This window comes from Eulemur rufifrons, chromosome 24 (assembly GCF_041146395.1).
Source record: "Eulemur rufifrons isolate Redbay chromosome 24, OSU_ERuf_1, whole genome shotgun sequence".
Lineage (NCBI taxonomy): Eukaryota > Metazoa > Chordata > Mammalia > Primates > Lemuridae > Eulemur > Eulemur rufifrons.
Window position 1 is genome coordinate 12,137,033 of NC_091006.1, and position 17,972 is coordinate 12,155,004.

At 50.2% G+C, this 17,972-nt stretch overlaps 2 protein-coding genes across 5 annotated transcripts in view; both read right to left on the bottom strand.

Moving 5' to 3' along the window:
• Positions 1-3,500: 3,500 nt before the first annotated feature.
• Positions 3,501-12,743, bottom strand: CABP5 (calcium binding protein 5). Its single transcript, XM_069458165.1, has 6 exons — positions 12,681-12,743; positions 11,272-11,302; positions 10,473-10,616; positions 9,499-9,608; positions 5,466-5,613; positions 3,501-3,526 (listed from the first exon to the last, which is right to left on the bottom strand). Exons 1-6 carry the CDS (start codon positions 12,741-12,743, stop codon positions 3,501-3,503), a joined length of 522 nt encoding a protein of 173 aa, XP_069314266.1.
• A 2,449-nt stretch (positions 12,744-15,192) lies between these two features.
• The window catches only part of LIG1 (DNA ligase 1), a 38,346-nt gene continuing 35,566 nt past the window's right edge, over positions 15,193-17,972 (bottom strand). For all 4 annotated transcript variants that reach the window (XM_069458407.1, XM_069458406.1, XM_069458409.1 and 1 more), the window contains 4 exons: positions 17,171-17,224; positions 16,850-16,993; positions 15,577-15,669; positions 15,193-15,462 (listed from right to left, as the gene is read on the bottom strand). In XM_069458407.1, the coding sequence (XP_069314508.1) occupies positions 15,379-15,462; positions 15,577-15,669; positions 16,850-16,993; positions 17,171-17,224 (375 nt within the window). In that variant the 3' untranslated portion in view covers positions 15,193-15,378. The remainder of the gene's footprint in view (positions 15,463-15,576; positions 15,670-16,849; positions 16,994-17,170; positions 17,225-17,972) is intronic.

Genomic DNA, 17,972 nt, shown 5'->3' on the forward strand with positions numbered 1-17,972 from the left:
TGTTGGCTCAGCTGCTCCCTCTAGCTTCTAAGTCCAGAAAATCAGGACAAAGTCACTTCCATTACATTTTGAGCCAATCCAGACTTATTACTTGAACTCTGGCCTTTGCTTCTATTTTCAGGGAGAGGAGAAACATCTTCAGAGCAAGACTGCCATACGGAGGCTGGAACATGCTTCGTTTTTCTCATCTAGTCTTTCAAGCTTAAACAATCTTCTTTAGAAACACCCTCTCCCCCATCTCCTTTAATCACCTGGTCCTTTGTGAAGAACATAGGGAACATGTGGCGTAAGCACCAATAAAGGAGCCCTAAATTAACCCTGGGGGTGGCCTTTTTTCGCTTTCTAGAATGAGAGGGATGGTAAACATGCAGGGAAGAAGTTGGTGGCTGGGTTGTTGAGTCTTATGGTGGGGAGATCACACTCTCAGCCCAGCGACCTTTAGGGATAGTTGCAGCCTGCTGTCTCTTCCTGGGAAATCACAGATTTGGGTGGAGCCTTTGTAGGCACTTATTAGATTATTAATAAATAAATTAGTAATAAACAGAGGGTAAAAAATTCACTGCCAAGAGTGCTACAATTATTCCTTCCCCATGCCCACGGCAGACATCAATAATTGATTACAGAATCTGTGTCCCTCTGAGCCCAGAGGCAAACTCACATTGTTTGTTATTTTTGGTGCTGTTTTTGTTGTTGTTGTTCTCTTCTTCCTCCTCCTTTCATTTTCTGTATTCTCTGTCCCCCTCCTCTTTTTCTTCTAAATAAAACAGTCAACAATATATAGAAAAAAAAATTAGCCAGGCATGGTGGCGCATGCCTGTAGTCCCAGCTACTCAGGAGGCTGAGGCAGGAGGATCACTTGAGCCCAGGAATTTGAGGTTGCTGTGAGCTAGGCTGATGCCACGGCACTCTAGCCTGGGCAACAGAGCGAGACTCTGTCACAAAAAAAAAAAAGAAAGAAAGAAAAAAAAGAAAGGACTTGTTGCCCAGGTTCCAGGAGTGCTGTCTGCACACAGCTTTTGGTGGTCAATCCAAATCAGAGATGTCCTCTGCTTCAAAGTGGCCTCCCTTCCCCAGGGCCGTTTCCTTCCCAGGGAGGGCCATAGCCAAGGACTGACCAAGGCCAAGTTTGAAGGCCTGGCTAGTCCAACCCAAGCGAGACAACTCGCAAGAGCTGCGTCCAGAGCTCCCGTGGGCTCAGCTGAGGTTGTTGAGCCTGCACGGTGGTTCATCTTCTCTCTCCAATCCTGGTTCCTCCCTTCCCTTCTGTAGTGTTGATCCCGAGGAAAATCCCGATAAACCTCCTGCAAGCCGTCTCCACTCTCTGATGGGGGAGGAACCCCGGGGAGCCCCAACCCGAGACGCTCCATCTTTGAGAGATGCCCTTTTTGACTATTCTAATGAAGCCGTCCTTGCACGGTCCCCAAGGTGTCTTTGTATCTAACCGCCCCACTTTATCTTCCTCAACATGTTCCTCTTGATTCGAGCTTCTCTTAAGTGATTTCATGTTTTCTTGTCCTCACACACTGGAATGTAACCTCCAAGAACGCAAAGACCTTGTTGCCGGGCTCTTTCCAGGACCTGGATTAATCCTGGGCTCGTGGCATGAAGCCGAGCCCTGCAAGATAGAAGCCACTAGCCACACGGGGGCGATTTCAATGGAACTGAAGTAACTGATAATAACACTTATTAATAAAATTTTACTCGATAATAAAAACAACATAAAATTCAGTTCCTCAGTCTCACTCACCATGTTTAATACTCAAGAGCCACGTGTGGCCAGTGGCTACCATAACGGACAGCACAGGTCTGGAATATTCCCATCATTGCAGAAGATTCTGCTGAGTTGCCTTGAGGTCAAGAACCTTGTCACTGTTCTCTTTCCGTCACCTGGAACAATGCCAGGCACAGAGCAGGGGCTCAGCAAATAGTTTTTGAACAGGTGAGTGAATGAGTGGGCGGGTGGATGGGTGTGTGCATAGAGGGAATGGAAAGGCTGAGAGAAGAGGCTGGAGCTGCCTTTTCAAGGGCGAGTTGCATCATGTCCCTCCTCTGCTCAACACCCTCTAAGAACCTACTTGCACGGCTTAATCCCTGGCCCACTCTGGGCCCTTCTCATTGATCCCTCTCCAGCCACCGTGGCTTCCTTGCCAATCCTCCACCACCACAGGTATGTTCCTGCCCCAGGGCCTTTGCATTTGCCCTACACTGTGTCTCAAACACTCTTCCCCCAGACACACCTCCTGAGCTCAATGAACTCCCTCTGGTCTGGCGGTTTTGTCTATTTTATTCATTGCTATAGCCCCATGCTTGGAAGAGCGCCTTGTACATAGCAAGCCCTGAATACATTGCTAAGATCTAAAGGGTGGGAGGAAGGAAGGAAGGAGGAAGAAATGAAGAGTGTGAGGCTTAAAAACAAAATGGTCTGAGGACAGTGGACAAGGGGAGTGGCCACAGGTCAGGAAATTACATTATCCTGGTTCCACTTTTTCTTAATGTTTATTTTATAAAACAACGCTATTGAACCAGATGAGCCATTTCATACATCTACTTCGTGGACTTCAAAGCGAGAAAAACTTGGAGGAAGGTGTGAGATTAATTCTTTATTTTAACCCTTGCATTGCCGGTGTGTCCCGCTCTCGGCGGAGATGGGGAGGAATCTTTCTCTTCCGTCTCACAGCACAGACCGACGTCAGGATGTGAGGGGCTGGAACAGACCTGTCTAACAGACAGACTTTCGCAGACCTCGCAGCAACCCGGCTGAGCTGGGGATTTGGGGGATCCTGTCATCTCTCTTTGCATGATGACATTTTGCGGGGGATTAATTCTCCAGGGATCAGCTTGCCCTAAACCTTGATAATCCAGATTTGCGATTTAATTCGGTCCCCTGAGTATCTCACACAAGGAGAGGGATGTGAGAGGCCAGAGAGAGAGAGAGAGAGAGAGAGAAATCCAGGCTGTGCTTCCAGGAAATCAGGGGAAGGCGGGGGGGGGGGGGGGGGGGGGGAGGGGGAGGGGAGGCCCCTTGCTCACTTTGAATGCCTCTCCAGGGGACCCCGCGACAGAGGCGCCTCCCTCTTGCAGAGAGAAAGGAATGAGCGGAGTTGAAGCAGGAAGGGGAAGGGTAGACCATGCACTGAACTTTTGGACAATCGGATAGGAGAAAAGACTATTTTAACCCAAGGGGAAGCTGAGGAAGAGACCTGGTGGGTCACAGCCACCTAGGGCTATGTGGAGCAAAACGCTGTCACTCACTGTTGGGACACTGAAATGGCAACTAGACTCTACTACTGCTCAAATTTCCATCCACAGACTCTTCTAGCTCTACGGGCGCCCCCATCCCAGCAAAGCCACCGCCTTCAGTCTAACCTCCACCCACACCGTGGCCCGTCACCACCCCCCATCTCCCGCCCTCCCTCCTTTTTGGGGCCGTGGGGATATGGTCCTCAAGTGCTTGATCCACGTTGAGCGGGTGGACGGTGTTGGGGGCTTCCAGGACCTCCTCAACGAGCCATCATCTTCACAAATTCTGCAAAGAAAAATCCTCTGTGAGGCGCCTCTTTGTAAAAGCTTCAGACTTTTTTTTTTTTTTTCTGAGCCCTTCCTATGTGCCAGGCACCACTGGTGGCCAATGGCAGATTATTTGACCTCTCCACACTTCCGTTTCTTCATCTATAAAATAGGAATCATAAGATCGCTATTCCTTTATATGGCTGTTAAGGTGGTTAAATGATCTAATGCTCATAAAATGGATTAAGTATTCCATAATAGTAATTGTTAGCATCTTATTTCATCCTTCCAACCATCCTGGAGCAGTAAGTGCCAGACAGGAAACTGAGGCCAGCCGGGGTGACCAATGTGCCTGAGGTCATGTGGACGGTGGACGGTAACCCCAGAAGGAACGCAGGTTGCACCTGACCTCGCTAGGACCAGATGCCGGATGGACTTGCTGCCCTACCCAGGTCTTGGAGGGGTCACCCTCTCCTTCCCTTGCCTATAGTTGGCCTGAGGCTCTGTCTCCCACCCCCACCCCAACCTCCTCCAGATTCTACTTTATGTCCTCTGTGCACCCGAGCCTGACTGGATCCAACAGGTGACCAACAGACATCTACTGGGTTTCCATACTGGGACATGGAGTGGATAAGGTTTAGGCGGGACTCCTCCTCTGCCGTCCAGAATGGAGGCAAACGCAGCTCAATACAGCAAGGCTTGCCGTGGTGATAACCCCCACGGAGAGGATCAGAAACTTCGCGAGACTTCACAGCTAAAGACGAAGGGAAGCTTCCTAGCAAAGGCTGCATTGGTGTGAGTCCCAGACGGATGGATAGGATTGAAAGGTGTGGCCAGTGGACAGAACATCAGGTGCAAACGAACAGAAGTTGGAGAACCAGAGCAGGTACCAAGTTTGCACTAGAGCATAAAAGTTCAGAGGACGGTTCCAGAAGATAGATACAGGCTAGGTGGGTGGGTGGGGCCAGATGATGGATGGACGTGGATAGCAGACTAAGAATTTTGGAGTTTTGTCTATAGCCAGCAGATAGATGCTGAGATCTTTGAACCAGAGAGGCTCACAAGTAGAACTTGATGTGCGCTATGTATGCCTCCCACTAAAACGATCCCCACCTCCCATCCACACAGAACTCTGGTCTGTTTAATTTATTCAATGATTCAATATACACGTGTTGAGCTCTGTGCTAGGAATTGGGGATGTGGTGATGAAAGAGTTAGTCCTTGGACTCAGAAGGAGACAGGCAATAAACCAAGATAAGCTATGAAGAGGTCGTGGGTCGATACTACTGCAGAGGGGACCGCGGGGCGTTGTCCGGGAGAACAGAAGAGAGACACTGAGTCCAGTAAGGGTGGGGGGACCTTTCGGGAGCATCACTAGGAGCTGGCCGGGGGAAAGAGGGAAGGGTGTTCCAGACAGTGAGATGGCATGAGCAGTGACAGGGTAGGGGAATACAAAAAAGTGCTGCTTAGTGCATGATTTCTCTTAGTTTTTTCCAAAACTTTGAGAGAACGGTGTTAGCGTCAATCCCATTTTGAAGATGTGAAAATAGACACTCAAAGAGAGGAAGTGACTAGGATGAGGCTACTTGCTGAGTGGGAGATGATCCTGAATCGGAAGCCCATGAACCTGACCCTGGAGTCCCAGGCTCTAGCCCGTCCACCCTCCTCAAGGGGCGTGTTGTTCCTGTGAACTGGGACGGGATGGGTGAGGTGGAAAGGAATCCTGCGCTCAGCTAGGGAAGGGCCTCAGGCAAAGTGCTCCTCGGAGCCACCGGGTGTGAGAGACACTGAGCCCTTTGAACCAGCCTGGGCAGAAAGGGCTGGAACAAAAGCTTCCACCACCAGCCATCCCCATCCCAGCTCAAACTCAGAAAAGAGTGAGGAGGGGCCAACTCGGAGAAAATCACACGGGGAGCTGGAAGTGGGTTCCCGCGGTGGCTGCCCTGCTACAACGTCACCTTCAAAGTCAACGGTGCCATCTCCGTTAACGTCAGCCTCCCGGACAACCTCGGAGATCTCCCGCGGGGTGAGCTGCTCTCCCAGGAGCCTTTGCATGGCCTGCTGCAGCTCCGCCAGGGTGATCTCCCCGTCCCCGTTCGTGTCGAACTGAGCAGGAGCAGAGGGGATGACATCAGCAACGATGATGGTGACAGCAACAAGAATGACAGTTGAAATTCCCTGATCACTTACTGTGAGTCAAGAACCAAGCTAAGAGCTCTGGGCACATCATCCGATGGAATGTCAGCTCGAAAGGGCAGGTTTTTAAAAAATTTGCATATATTTTTATTATTTTAAAATCAGCTTTGTTGAGGTATAATTGTCATACAAAAAGCTGTGCATATTTAACGTGTACAATTTGGTGAGTTTGGACAAATGCATACACCTGTGAAACCATCACCACAATCAAGGAAATAAACATATCCATCCCCCCAAAGGTTTCCTAGTGCTTGCTCCCTTGTTATTTTGTATTGTGTGTGTGTGTGTGTGTGTGTGTGTGTGTGTGTCAGGGGGCATGGGATGGTGAGAATACCTAACATGAGATCTAACCTATCAACAAAATTTTTTTGTTGAACATAAACAATCTAATCTTTTCCTTAAAAATTAGATATTAACATGCTACAGCATTTGTCTTGTTTTTTAAAAATTTAAGGATATTATTTTTGATCAACAAAACATAACTGTATACATTTATGGGTTACAATGTGATGTTTTGACATGTATACAATGTGAAATGATTAAATCAAACTAATTAACATATCCATCACCTCACTTGCTTATTGTTAATATTTTTTGTGGTGATACATTTGAAATTTACTCTCTATTTTGAAATATACATAATTGACATTCCCACCAACAGCGTACTAGGGTTCCCTTTTCTCCACATCCTCACCAACACTGTCCTCTTTTTGATAGCAGCCACCCTCACAGGTGTGATGTGACATCTCATTGTGGTTTTAGTTTGTGTTTCCCAAATGATTAGTGATGCCAGGCATTTATTCATGTATTCATGCACCTTGTCGCCATTTGTATGTCTTCTTTTGAGAAATGTCTGTTCGGGTTCTTCGCCCATTTTTAAATCTGGTTATTTGTCTTCATGCAGTGCTGTTATTCCCAGGTGTGATGTCATACAGCAGATCTCTAGAACTACCCATCCTGCATCACTGAAACTTACACCCATCGAACAACATCTCCCCATTTCCTCCTCCCTGGCCCTGGCAACTACCCTTCCGCTCTCTGCTTCTATGAGTTTGATTGTTTTAGATGCCGCCTCTGCATGGACTCATGCAATATATTATTCAGCCTCACAAAAGGAGGAGATCCTGCCACATGCGACGACAGGAATGAACCCGGAGGATGTTATGCCAAGTGATATAAGCCAGACACAGAAGACGAGAATTTTTATGTGTCTCGTTCACTGGTCCATGCCCAGTCCCAAGAACAGTGCTCTCCACATGGGCACTATTAGCAAATATTTGTTGGGCAATATTGATATATATTTGTCGAATTAATGAACTGCCTCCAAACCTCTACCCTGCACACCCTTAACCAATCTACCAGAAAGTCTAGTAGGCTCAACCTCCAAAACGTAGCGGGAGCCAACTGTCCTCTCGAGATCTGCCTGTGCTAACTGGCTCAAGCCACAATCATCTCTCGCCTGGATTAACAGGACAACCTCCTAATCAGTCTTCTGGCCCCCTTGGTGGTCCTGCTGTGGTCTGCTCTCTACGCATCAGGGCTTCATTTAAAACATAAGTCAGAGCTTGTCACTCCCCTGCTTAAAATCTCTGGTGGCTTCCTGTCCCACTCAGAACAAGATCCTGACATGGCTGCACGATGCACAAGCTCCGGTCTGGCCCTGCCTTTGGCGACTCTGAGGCCTTGTCTATTTCATGCCAGTGTCTCTCCAGCCCAGGACACCTCCCCAGGACTGCCAGCCTGGTCCTCAAACACGCCTTCCTGCCTTACAGCATGTGTACGCTTGCAGCTTCCTGAGCCTGGAATACGACTCCCCTAGAGCAGGGCTGTCCCGGAGAAATACAATGCAAGCCTCATGGGTCATTTAAAATTTTCCAGTACCCACATTAAGGGAAAAAAACAGTTAAAAGGAACAAGTGAAATTAATTTTTAATAATCGATTTTATTTAACCCAATATGTCCAAACTATTATCATTTCGTCATGTATTCAGGTTATATTCTATGTTATATTCTTTTTATGCACACTGCATTGTGTAAGACAGTATACTAAGTTCTTAGTATGTGCTTAGCGTACTTAGTTAACACGCTTAGCATAGATATTTACTTAAGTACACAAGTATACTTATGCTAATTATCCTAAACATACTAAGTCTTAATCCAGTGTGTATTTTACTTACAGCACTTCTCAGTTCAGACACTCAATTTTTTTTTTTTTATCAGAAATACTTGGGAGGCCGAGGCGGGTGGATCGCTCAAGGTCAGGAGTTCGAGACCAGCCTGAGCGAGACTCCATCTCTACTAAAAATAGAAAGACATTATATGGACAACTAAAAATCTATATAAAAAAATTAGCCGGGCATAGTGGCGCATGCCTGTAGTCCCAGCTACTTGGGAGGCTGAGGCAGTAGGATCGCTTAAGCCGAGGAGTCTGAGGTTGCTGTGAGCTAAGCTGATGCCACGGCACTCACTCTAGCCTGGGCAACAAAGTGAGACTCTGTCTCAACAACAAAAAAAAAAAAAAAAAGAAATACTTGATTTGGGCCGGGCACGGTGGCTCACACCTGTAATCCTAGCACTCTGGGAGGCCGAGGCGGGTGGATCACTCGAGGTCAGGAGTTCGAGACCAGCCTGAGCAAGAGCGAGACCCCGTCTCTACTAAAAATAGATAGAAATTATCTGACCAACTAAAAATATATATACAAAAAATTAGCCGGACATGGTGGAGCATGCCTGTAGTCCCAGCTACTCCGGAGGCTGAGACAGTAGGATCGCTTGAGCCCAGGAGTCTGAGGTTGCTGTGAGCTAGGCTGACGCCACGGCACTCACTCTAGCCCAGGCAACAGAGCGAGACTCTGTCTCAAAAAAAAAAAAAAAAAAAAGAAATACTTGATTTGCATAAAGGTTACAGTTGAAAAAGTAGATTCACATACCCAAGTTCCTCCAGATGAAACTTTTCCAATAATTGAATCAAGTATTTGGTCCAAATTTAAATGAATTGTGTTCAAACACTTGGGCACTTCTATCCAACTGAATATGAATGGAAATTAAATAAATAATGTAATTGAAACCTATTGAAATGAAATAAAATAAAAAAATCGGTTCTCATTTCAAGGGCCCAGTGGCCACATGTGGTCAGTGGCTACTGTTTTCGGACAGAACACGTCTGTGGCCACAGAAAGTTCTATTGGATGGCGCAGCTGTAGGTCTTTATCTGAAGTGGGGAGAGAAAAATCACAGAGCTGGTAGGTGATCTCCTGGGATTTGAACCTGTGTCAGCCTGGTTCCAAAGTCATTGCTTCCGAACACCACACCGTTCTTTATTTTTGCCATGTGTGGTTGAAAGCTCTGAATGAGAAACAACTTTCTCTCCCCGGGTTTCACTTTTCAGCATCTCTACAGCAAGTGGCTTAAACCAGATGATCCCTTTGAGTTCCCTTCTGGGATCTCAAATTCTTGGATCCATCCTTCCTGTGACAGGCACCAGGAGGAGAGGCCCTAACATTCGTTTTGGAGATTGCAGGCTCTTGGATAAGACTGGTCACCTTCATGAACCTCAGTTGCCTCATCTGTCTGATCGGGGTAATTGACTGCTTCCTCCTAATGTTTTCTGGCGGGGATTAAATCAGATAAGATATGTAGAGGCCTTGATCCATTGCCAGTGTTTGGAATATGTTAATTTCCTTCTTTATTGATCCCATCATGGGTAGAAAAAAAATTGGTTTTGGTGGGTTCTGTCCCGGGTAACGATGAATCACAGACCTCTCTTCAACCACCACCACGGCTCTCTCAACTCACCTCCTTGAAGGCATCTCGCATCTCCTGGACACCGATCATCCCCGCCGTTTCCGCAAGCAATTTCGGGGTCATGAGCTCCACAAAGTCGTCAAAGTCCACACGGCCACCCACTGAGGATGGAGAGGGAGGATTAGTGAGACTCCATCTGCCCCGACCGTCCATTACCTCACTTTGGGCTTCAAGTCAGTTCAAGAAATAGATCAGCTCCCACCTCCCTGTCCATGAAGAGCCTTCTTTGACCTCCTCCCTCCACTCCGCCAGCTCAAGCCCTCACATCCCTCTAATCTGAACACGAGTGGAAGGGGTGTGGTAAGGTGGAAATAACTAACTGTCTGTGTGACCTTCAGGACATCTCTTCATAGGTTAAGACCTATGCTCCCTCCTCTGTGGACCCGCAGAAGAAGGTGTACAAATTAAAGAGCACCCAAGTCTCTTCCAGATATAAATATTATCATTGCCTTGAATTCAGCCTTGTTTGCTCAATTGCATGCCCAGGAGCAAACCCAATAGCAATTTTATTCCAGCTTCGATCTCAAAATCAGCTCTGGTCTCCACCTAAAAACCCACCCCTTTTGCAACACTATTCACCAACATTAGCTCAACTCCAAGTTTCTTTCCAACATCCAATGCAGCTCCAATCTTGGGCTCCACTGAGGAAGCTTAGTGGTGATAGTAATAGTCTACATTTGCCGAGAATTTATTGGTGGCTAAGACTTTGCCTGCATCAGCGTCTTTGCCTGCATCAATGTCTTTGCCCCTTCCTTTCCACAATCCCATGAATTAAGGAGTGATAGCATCTTCATTCGACAGGCAAGGAAACTGAGACTCAAGAGCAGGGAATAACTGTGCTTTTCAAAATGACAATTACTAGATAATAGTATGGGGACTTGAACACAGACCTATCTCTACATGTTCCCCAATTCTACCCTGAGCCCTCCCCACCCCCAGCCATTCCTCCCATTCCCTGGCCTCACAGTTCATGCGGATTTGCTGGCCCAGTTCAGTCAGTTCCATCTCCGTGGGCATGTAACCCATCGTCCTCATGAGATTCCCCAAGTCCTTACAAGAGATGAACCCATCTCGGTCCTTGTCAAACTCAAGAAATGCTTCCCGGAGCTCTGAAAGTTACAGAGAGAAGAATTTTGGGAGAACTTGAAACAGTCCATGCGAAAGAGTGGCATCCCTTGAAACTACCAGTGAGGCTCTAACTGGAGACTTCTCAAAGGAAAATACATCTTAAAAAACAAATATTTCAAAAAGGAGTGATATCTCAACTGTGCTTGGAAGAGGCATGATTCCTGACACCACTAAATGAGGGCACTAAAGTCCTTCAAACTCTTGGGTGAAGTTATGGGGAACCTCAAAACCACCAAGAGAAAAACCAAAAATTTCTTTTTTTTGAGTTGGGGTCTCTTGCCTGGGCTAGAGTGCAGTGGCATCATCATAGCTCATTGAAACCTCAAACTCGGCTCACGCGATCCTCCTGCCTCAGCCTCCACAGTAGCTGGGACTACAGAACTATTTTCAATTCATCCTGAAACTCATGTTTCACTCCTGAGTCTCTGAGATACCTGGGGATGCCTTCTGAATACTTTGGGAGGTACTTAAACTGCCATGAGAAAGACTTCGGCAAAATCACAGTTGAGTGGGAAGAGAGAGGGATGTCAAACTTTCATGTAAATCACTTCATACAGAAATACACAAAGGGGACGGAGGGTGGATTAAGCGGGTGGATGGCAACGTGGGGCATTTGCAGGACAAGGCGTTCGTTACCTTCGATCTCATCTTGTCCCAGTGGTCTTTCCTAGAAGGGAACGCGGGGGAGGGAGATTTGGAGAGAGGTTCAGGAATCCAACACCTGATTCTCCAAACATGTCCCCTTGTTCTCCCAAGCTACCCTTCCCCCCTCCTGTTCCTCTTCCCTCTGGGCCTCTCCTCTTCCTGCTCCTGTCTCCTGACTCCTAGGCTGTGGCTCTCACCTCCCCACCTCCTCCCTACCCCCTCTCAGTTCCCCTCTCCCATCCTTGACTCTTGATCACCCTCCTTCCCCCTTTCCCAGACAAGCACCCATCACATTGTGCCCAACGGGTCTGAAACACCATGAATCCAATGTCCTCATTTTCCAGATGAAGAAAGCGAGACTCACAATCACAGCCAACGTGTTCAGAGTGCTGACCCTGTGCCAGGCAGTTTCCATAACCCTTTTGTTTAAACCTCAGGCACTGCTCTATGAGCCCAGTCCAAATATCATTCCCATCTTACCCAGGAGGACGCCGATGAACAGAGAGGTGAAGGAACCTGCCCAAGGTCACACAGCTCATAAGTGGCAGATCTCCTCCCAAGGGAGGGAGAAATTAAATTACTCCCTTGAGGGCATGTGGCAAAGTTGGGTGCAATGCTGGGATATGAATTCAGGGCTCCTGACTCCCCAGTGAGAATTCTTCCCTCGACACGCCATCGACTCTCTTTCCACCTGACTCCCTCCTTCCCCCCAAGGGTTAGAATCCCTTTGCATGGGACCAGTATTTAATGACACATGGGCAGGATGATCAGCGCCAGCGAGAATAATTCCTGACACCTCTGAATTTCCAATCATGGTTGCCCCACTTTCTCTCTCTCTCTCTCTCTCTCTCTCCTCTTTCTCCCTCCCTCCCTCCCTTCCTTCCTTCCTTCCTCTTAATGCCTGACAATAAAAGCATGCCTGTAGGAATCGAACACCTCTGGCCCTGCCACTGACTCATTGTGTAAGCTTAAGGCAAAGACTTCATGACTGTGAGCCTCAGTTTCCTCACCTGTAAAATGGGAATGAAAGTGTCATCAACCTCATGAGTTGTTTTGAGGTTTTGATGACATCAAGAGTGCAAAGCCCTTTGCACAGGGCTTAGTAAGTGGCAGCTATAGTTGTTGACATCATCATTATCACTATGAGCGTCTATAGAAAAGAAACTTGATGAGCTCAACAATGTCATCCCAGCTCCTCTTTTATTTTATTTTTCTTCCCTTTCGTCTCCTCCTCTTTGCTCCTGACTTCTGATTTTACCCCCACCCAGGTATCTCCCTGGCTCACACGGCCCCTCGAAGTCCCCTGGAATTCTAGCTTCTCAGTTCCTGCTCTCTCCCCGTCTGCCAGGTTCCCACGTCCCCTGCCCTGCCCGCTGCGGTCCCTGTCGCCCCCGCCTCACCCGCTGTTTCTCAGCGATGCCTTTCCTCAAGAAGATGCAGGCGGGGCCCAACGGGAACTGCATGGAGGGCGGGGCACAGCTCTGCAGCACCGGTGTCTAGACAGTGCGCCTTCGCCACCTCTTCCTGCCTGTCCCTCTGTCTCCGTGTCTCACAGCTGTGTGACAGCTGGGGTGGAAATCTCTACCAGGCTGGGGAGGGATCAGAGCTGTTCCTGCCTCCCCATCTGGCTTGAGCAAGGTGGGTGGGGAGAGCCGGTCTCGGGCTCCGACACTCTGTTATCCCCAGAGTAGAATCGGAAAGTTTGTTTCGAAAATGGGGATTAGAGCAGAGGGCACGCGTTCATGCAGTATTCCAACAAGCATTCTGAGGGCTCACTCTAGCCTGGTCTCTGGGCAGTGAGACGGAGAGGACAGGGCCCTGGGCTGCAAGAAGTTTTCCCGAGAGAGTCAGGAACGTGAGCAGGAGACCAGAATGGAGAATCGCCCAATGGTGGGAGGTGGGGAAGTAGGCGAGCACGGTGATCAGGAGCCTGGCATTTGCTCTCCCTCTGCTCATCCCTCCCTTCCGGTCTTCCTGAATAATTCAGGAGGGAAGAGCAAGGTGTGGAGGAGTCGTGGGGGGTGGTAAGAGTCATGGTGCTGTCAGAGCCCAAAGGGAGGGGGAGTCCTCGTAGAGGGGCAGCATGGCCCAGACTGCTGGGGCCCGAGAGCTGGGAATGCACCCGGGGGAGGGCAGCTGGTGTGGAACGTGGGAGCACGAGCTGAGTTGGCGGGAATCCGCAGGCACTGTCTGGGGTGGGGGTCTGCACTGCAAATGGGTCATGCCTCACTACCCCCACCCGCCCCCGCCTCACTACCCAGACTCTCCTCTGTGTTTCACCTCTTTTCATCACGTTCCGCTGGCAAATCAGCGCCCTGCTCCCCCCGGGCGTGGGAAACCAACAGCTGTCTCTGCGAACCAGGTAAGGAGCGTCCCTGCTCTGGGAGTTCCCCACGTCCTCCTCCCCCTCCTTCTCCACCCTCGTTGTTGTCGCCATCATAGCATGGCGGCAACATCTAGTGAGTCTCTACTACGTGCTGGGCAGTGCCCCAAATCTGTTAGCACTTAGCACGGCCACCAGGAGGGCCTGTGACGGCAGGTCCGGGCCCCACGCCAGGGGGTCTGGGGCAGCAGGTTTTGGGCGGGGCCTGACATTTTGCATTTCTAGCAAGGTCCCAGGTGATGCTGTTTCAGCTGCTGTTTGGGGACCACATTTGACAGCCTCTGCTGCCAACCCTTTACGTGCATCCCTTGTGGAGCCCTCACGTCAGCCTCACGGAGGATGCCTCCAGCTGCCGGCAGCGGCAGACCCCAGCGAGAGCTGCTCGACAGTGAAGGGACTTTGCCGTGTCGCTCAACGAGAGCCTGGCAGCAGGTGGCTCGGGGTGTGCGGCCCTGTGCTCCTCTCATCCGCCTGACCCCAGGTCTTGCCCTCCTCCAGCTGGTGGCCTGAGGGCTGTGGCAGGGCCAGAGGAGGCTGCCAGGGCCTAGTTCTCTTTCTGACAACCTTAGAAAAAGTTTTCCAGAAGTTTCCTCCCCTTAGTCTCAGAAGACTTTGTGTTGCATTGGCCAAAGTTCCCACGCATGTCAGTGTCCAGCCTGACTCGTGGCGAGCTGAATGGGGCCACCATGACCAGTGTGGCCCGTCTGTACCCGCGCGGTGGACAGGGAACTCTGCCCGGAAGCACACGGCGGGAGGGAGTCAGCACTCAGAGGGGACTTCAGAAGTTAGGGGGTGAAGGGATGCTGGGGAGACTAACAGTGACGCCCTTGGTCCCACCTCCTGTGCCACTGGAGACTGACACTCCAACGACCTCATGGCGGGCTCTACGCCAGGAGGGATAACAGCGAGCAAAACAGGTACGGCCACCGCTCTGCCCCATGGGTGACGGCCAGAGCACCGTGCTGCGGATTCTGAGGCCACGCCTGGTCACCGGTTGGTGGGTCACAGAGCCAGGAATCACACCCAAGTCACTGTCCTTACTGTCTCCTCCGAGGCTGAGGACCTCACTTGAAAGGTATGGTGAATAGGCCAGGTCAGAGCTGGCGGTGACACTCCTAGGTGTGGCCCTGGATACGTCACTGACCTTTTCGGTGCTTCCCTGTCCCCATCTGCGAAACAGGGACCATGACAGCACCTACGTGTGGAACTGCTGGGAGGTCACACAAGTTAAAAAATATATATGTAGAGACTGTAGACCGCTGCGGTCCGATACAATTATGCGGAATATTCACGTCCTCGCTTGTGCGGCCCCATGGCGAGTGCTGGATCGCTGCAGGTGGCCGGTGGCTGTCACACTGCACAGAGCAGATACGGAACACTCCCGTCACGGCACAGAGCTCTGCTGGGCGGTGCTGGCTCAGAGCCTAGCACACTGTCACATGCTGTGCAAGGGACTTCTTAGAGCTTTGCCGCCAGAGCCCAGCACGGACCTTGCCACGGAGTAAGGGTTTGATAATTATTTATTGAAAGAAATGACCAGACGAATCCCAGACCCCGGCGTAAATCATCCCCTCACACGTCGCTCACACACACCCCTGACGCTCAAAAACCGCAGACTGCAACACCAGATTTGAAGAAAAGTAGAGAAAAGTAGCGGCGATATCCCTGGGTCCTCTCCACCTCTCGCCCTGCGCCCGGCCCCGGCGGGCAGGGACTTAGTACATGTCTTCAAGGTTCGAGTCCGAGTCCTCGCCCTGCTGGTTCTGAATCTGACTCTGCTTCCGGTACAGATAGGCCACCTGTGGGACATGGCGGGGGGGTGGTCAGAAGCTCCTGGCTGCCCCCAGCCCCAGTGCTGCAGGCCAGAGTCCGACCAAGTAGCAGGGTGACCCCCTCCCTTCCGAGGGCCTCACCTGGGCACTGCTGGTGGCCTCCTCCGGCTGCTTGTCTTCCCGGACTCGAATAAACCGAGGGAAGCGAAGGGAGATCCCTTTCTCACTGTCCACCTGGGGGTAAGGAGAGGGGACGGGGACTCGCAGTCTGCTGGCTGTGGCAATGCCCTGTCCTCCTCCCCCCTTGATGGGGCCCCAGTTTCCTGATCCACACCAGGGGGCTGAACAATGGGTGTTTTAAGGATTAAGCAAGTTGACAAAGTACTTGGAACTGTACCTGGTACACAGTAAGTGCTTAAGAAATGCCGGCTGCTCTAGCTGCTATTCATGCTGTTATTATTATTACTGATTAGGGCTGAGAGGCAGAAGAGCAAAGAGTCGGAGTGTGGGTTCTAGAACCAGAGTTTGGGGTTCAAATCCCAGCTCCCATCTCTCAGGAGCCACAGGCCCCTGGGCCAGTTACCTAAGCTCCCTGGGGCTCTGCTTCCTCACCTGTAAAATGGAGATGCTCATGTCACTATGTCTCGGGGCTTTTGTGAGGATTAGATGAGCGTGTGCAAGTGAAATGCTAATTTTCACAGTGAGTGCTGGATAAACACCAGCTGCTGTCACCTGTTACCAGGGCACCCTGGCGGTGTAATATGCAGCATGAGTGACAAATTAAAAAAAAAAAAATGAGATCAAAAATAGGAGTTCCTTCTTTTAAAACGGAGTCCGCTTCTCATCAGAAAAGAACGTGCTAGTTCGGATTTGAAGGAGGGAAAGAAATCACAAAGAGATTACATTTTATATTTGAGATTCACTGTTCTTTTGAAGGAGAAAGCTAAGAGCTGGCCCAGCGCTGGCCACGGCTGGCGTTTTCCCCTGGTGTACAACAACACCGCCGCTGGCGTTGAGGACGGAATCACCAGAGAGAGAAATTGGCCAAGGAATTAAAAAACTTGGTAGCATGAAAATTAATTACGATCGAGGAAGAAACCGCAGCAGTCAAGGCAAAGGCTCACCAGGAATCGCACTAAAGCTTTTACTTAGATGAACTGAGTCTTCCAGAATTACTTCAGAGCCGAAGGTGAGATGATGACATTGATGGGAGCAATGTCACTGTTTCCTTTCTACTCTACTCTCTTTTAAAGAAAAAGATTTTTGACCTCATCATCTGACATCCAAGTTAAATGCAAGCTGTGTCCTTGGTCACTGCTCAGGATGAGCCTACGGGGGCCCCTCCCGACTCTGCCACCAACGTTCCCACCCAGAACCCCCTTGCAGGGCCACGCCCAGGTCCCCCGCTACTCACCAGGCCCCGCGCAGCAGGGTAGATGGGGGAGAGGGAGAGGTCTGCGCACTTCACCTCCCACACGGTGCTGGGGTCCAGCCAGTGGTCGGGAGCCCCGGCGCCATCTATGCGCACGTAGGGGCGGGGCGCGGGCAGCACCAGGGCCTGCAGGAGCAGAGGACAGAGGACAGGGAAGGCCTCAAACCTCCAAGTCAAGGGCTGGGGAGTGGGGGAAGGGGGAGGAAATGAGGGAAGGGACCAGACAAAGAGACACAGACACCCCCTCAGTAAGGAGCACGCTGTCAGGGGCGGGGAGGCCGACGCACGGCCGCCACGGCTCACCTGGAGCTGCTGGTGATGCCCCTCCAGCTCCTCGTCGCTGAAGCCAGTTCCGAGCTGCAGGGAGGACGCGGTAGGTCAGAGGCTCGGCCGGTGGCCCGGCGCTTCCTCCTCGCTCCTGCCATCTAAGGACTTGGACCTGCATGCGCTGGCAGCCCCACCCGCTTCCGGCCCAAGCAGCATCCACGGAAACCAGGAGGGGTGAGGTGGGGGCTGAGCATCCAGCCAAAGGCTCCTGAGGGGCAGTGACTCTCCCAGCAGGACGTCCGCTACCCCACTCTCTGGCTCTGCTTCACGCGACACCCTGCTCCTTCCACTCCGTCTCCCTGGCCCAGGACGTCATCCCCTTGGGCTCACCCACATCCCACCTGCCCGGTAACTTGTCCTCAGCTCCAATCTTAACATTGCCGAGAGCTTCCTTCACCTACCAAAATAGGAAAGGCTAAAAAACAGTAACACTCGATGCTGGCAGACATGCAGCAAGATGGGCATCTCTGATAGAAGATGTCAGCTGCAAAGCCTTTTTGTATTGGGAGCCTTAAACATATTCTTGCCTTCTGTCCCAACAATAGCTCTTTTAAAAAATCTATTCGTAAAAAAAAAAAAAAATCTATCCTAAATAACTTAAAATGGTGACAGATTGGTGGCCAAAGATATCTGTGAATCATAAAATCACTTCTATCATTGATTATTTAGGTCTATATATATCAAGTGCTGATGCTATTCATGAGAACAAAGCTGGTAACACTCCAGCTACAAACTCCAGGGAACCGGTTCAGGAAACTGGGGCATGTCCATTGGAAGT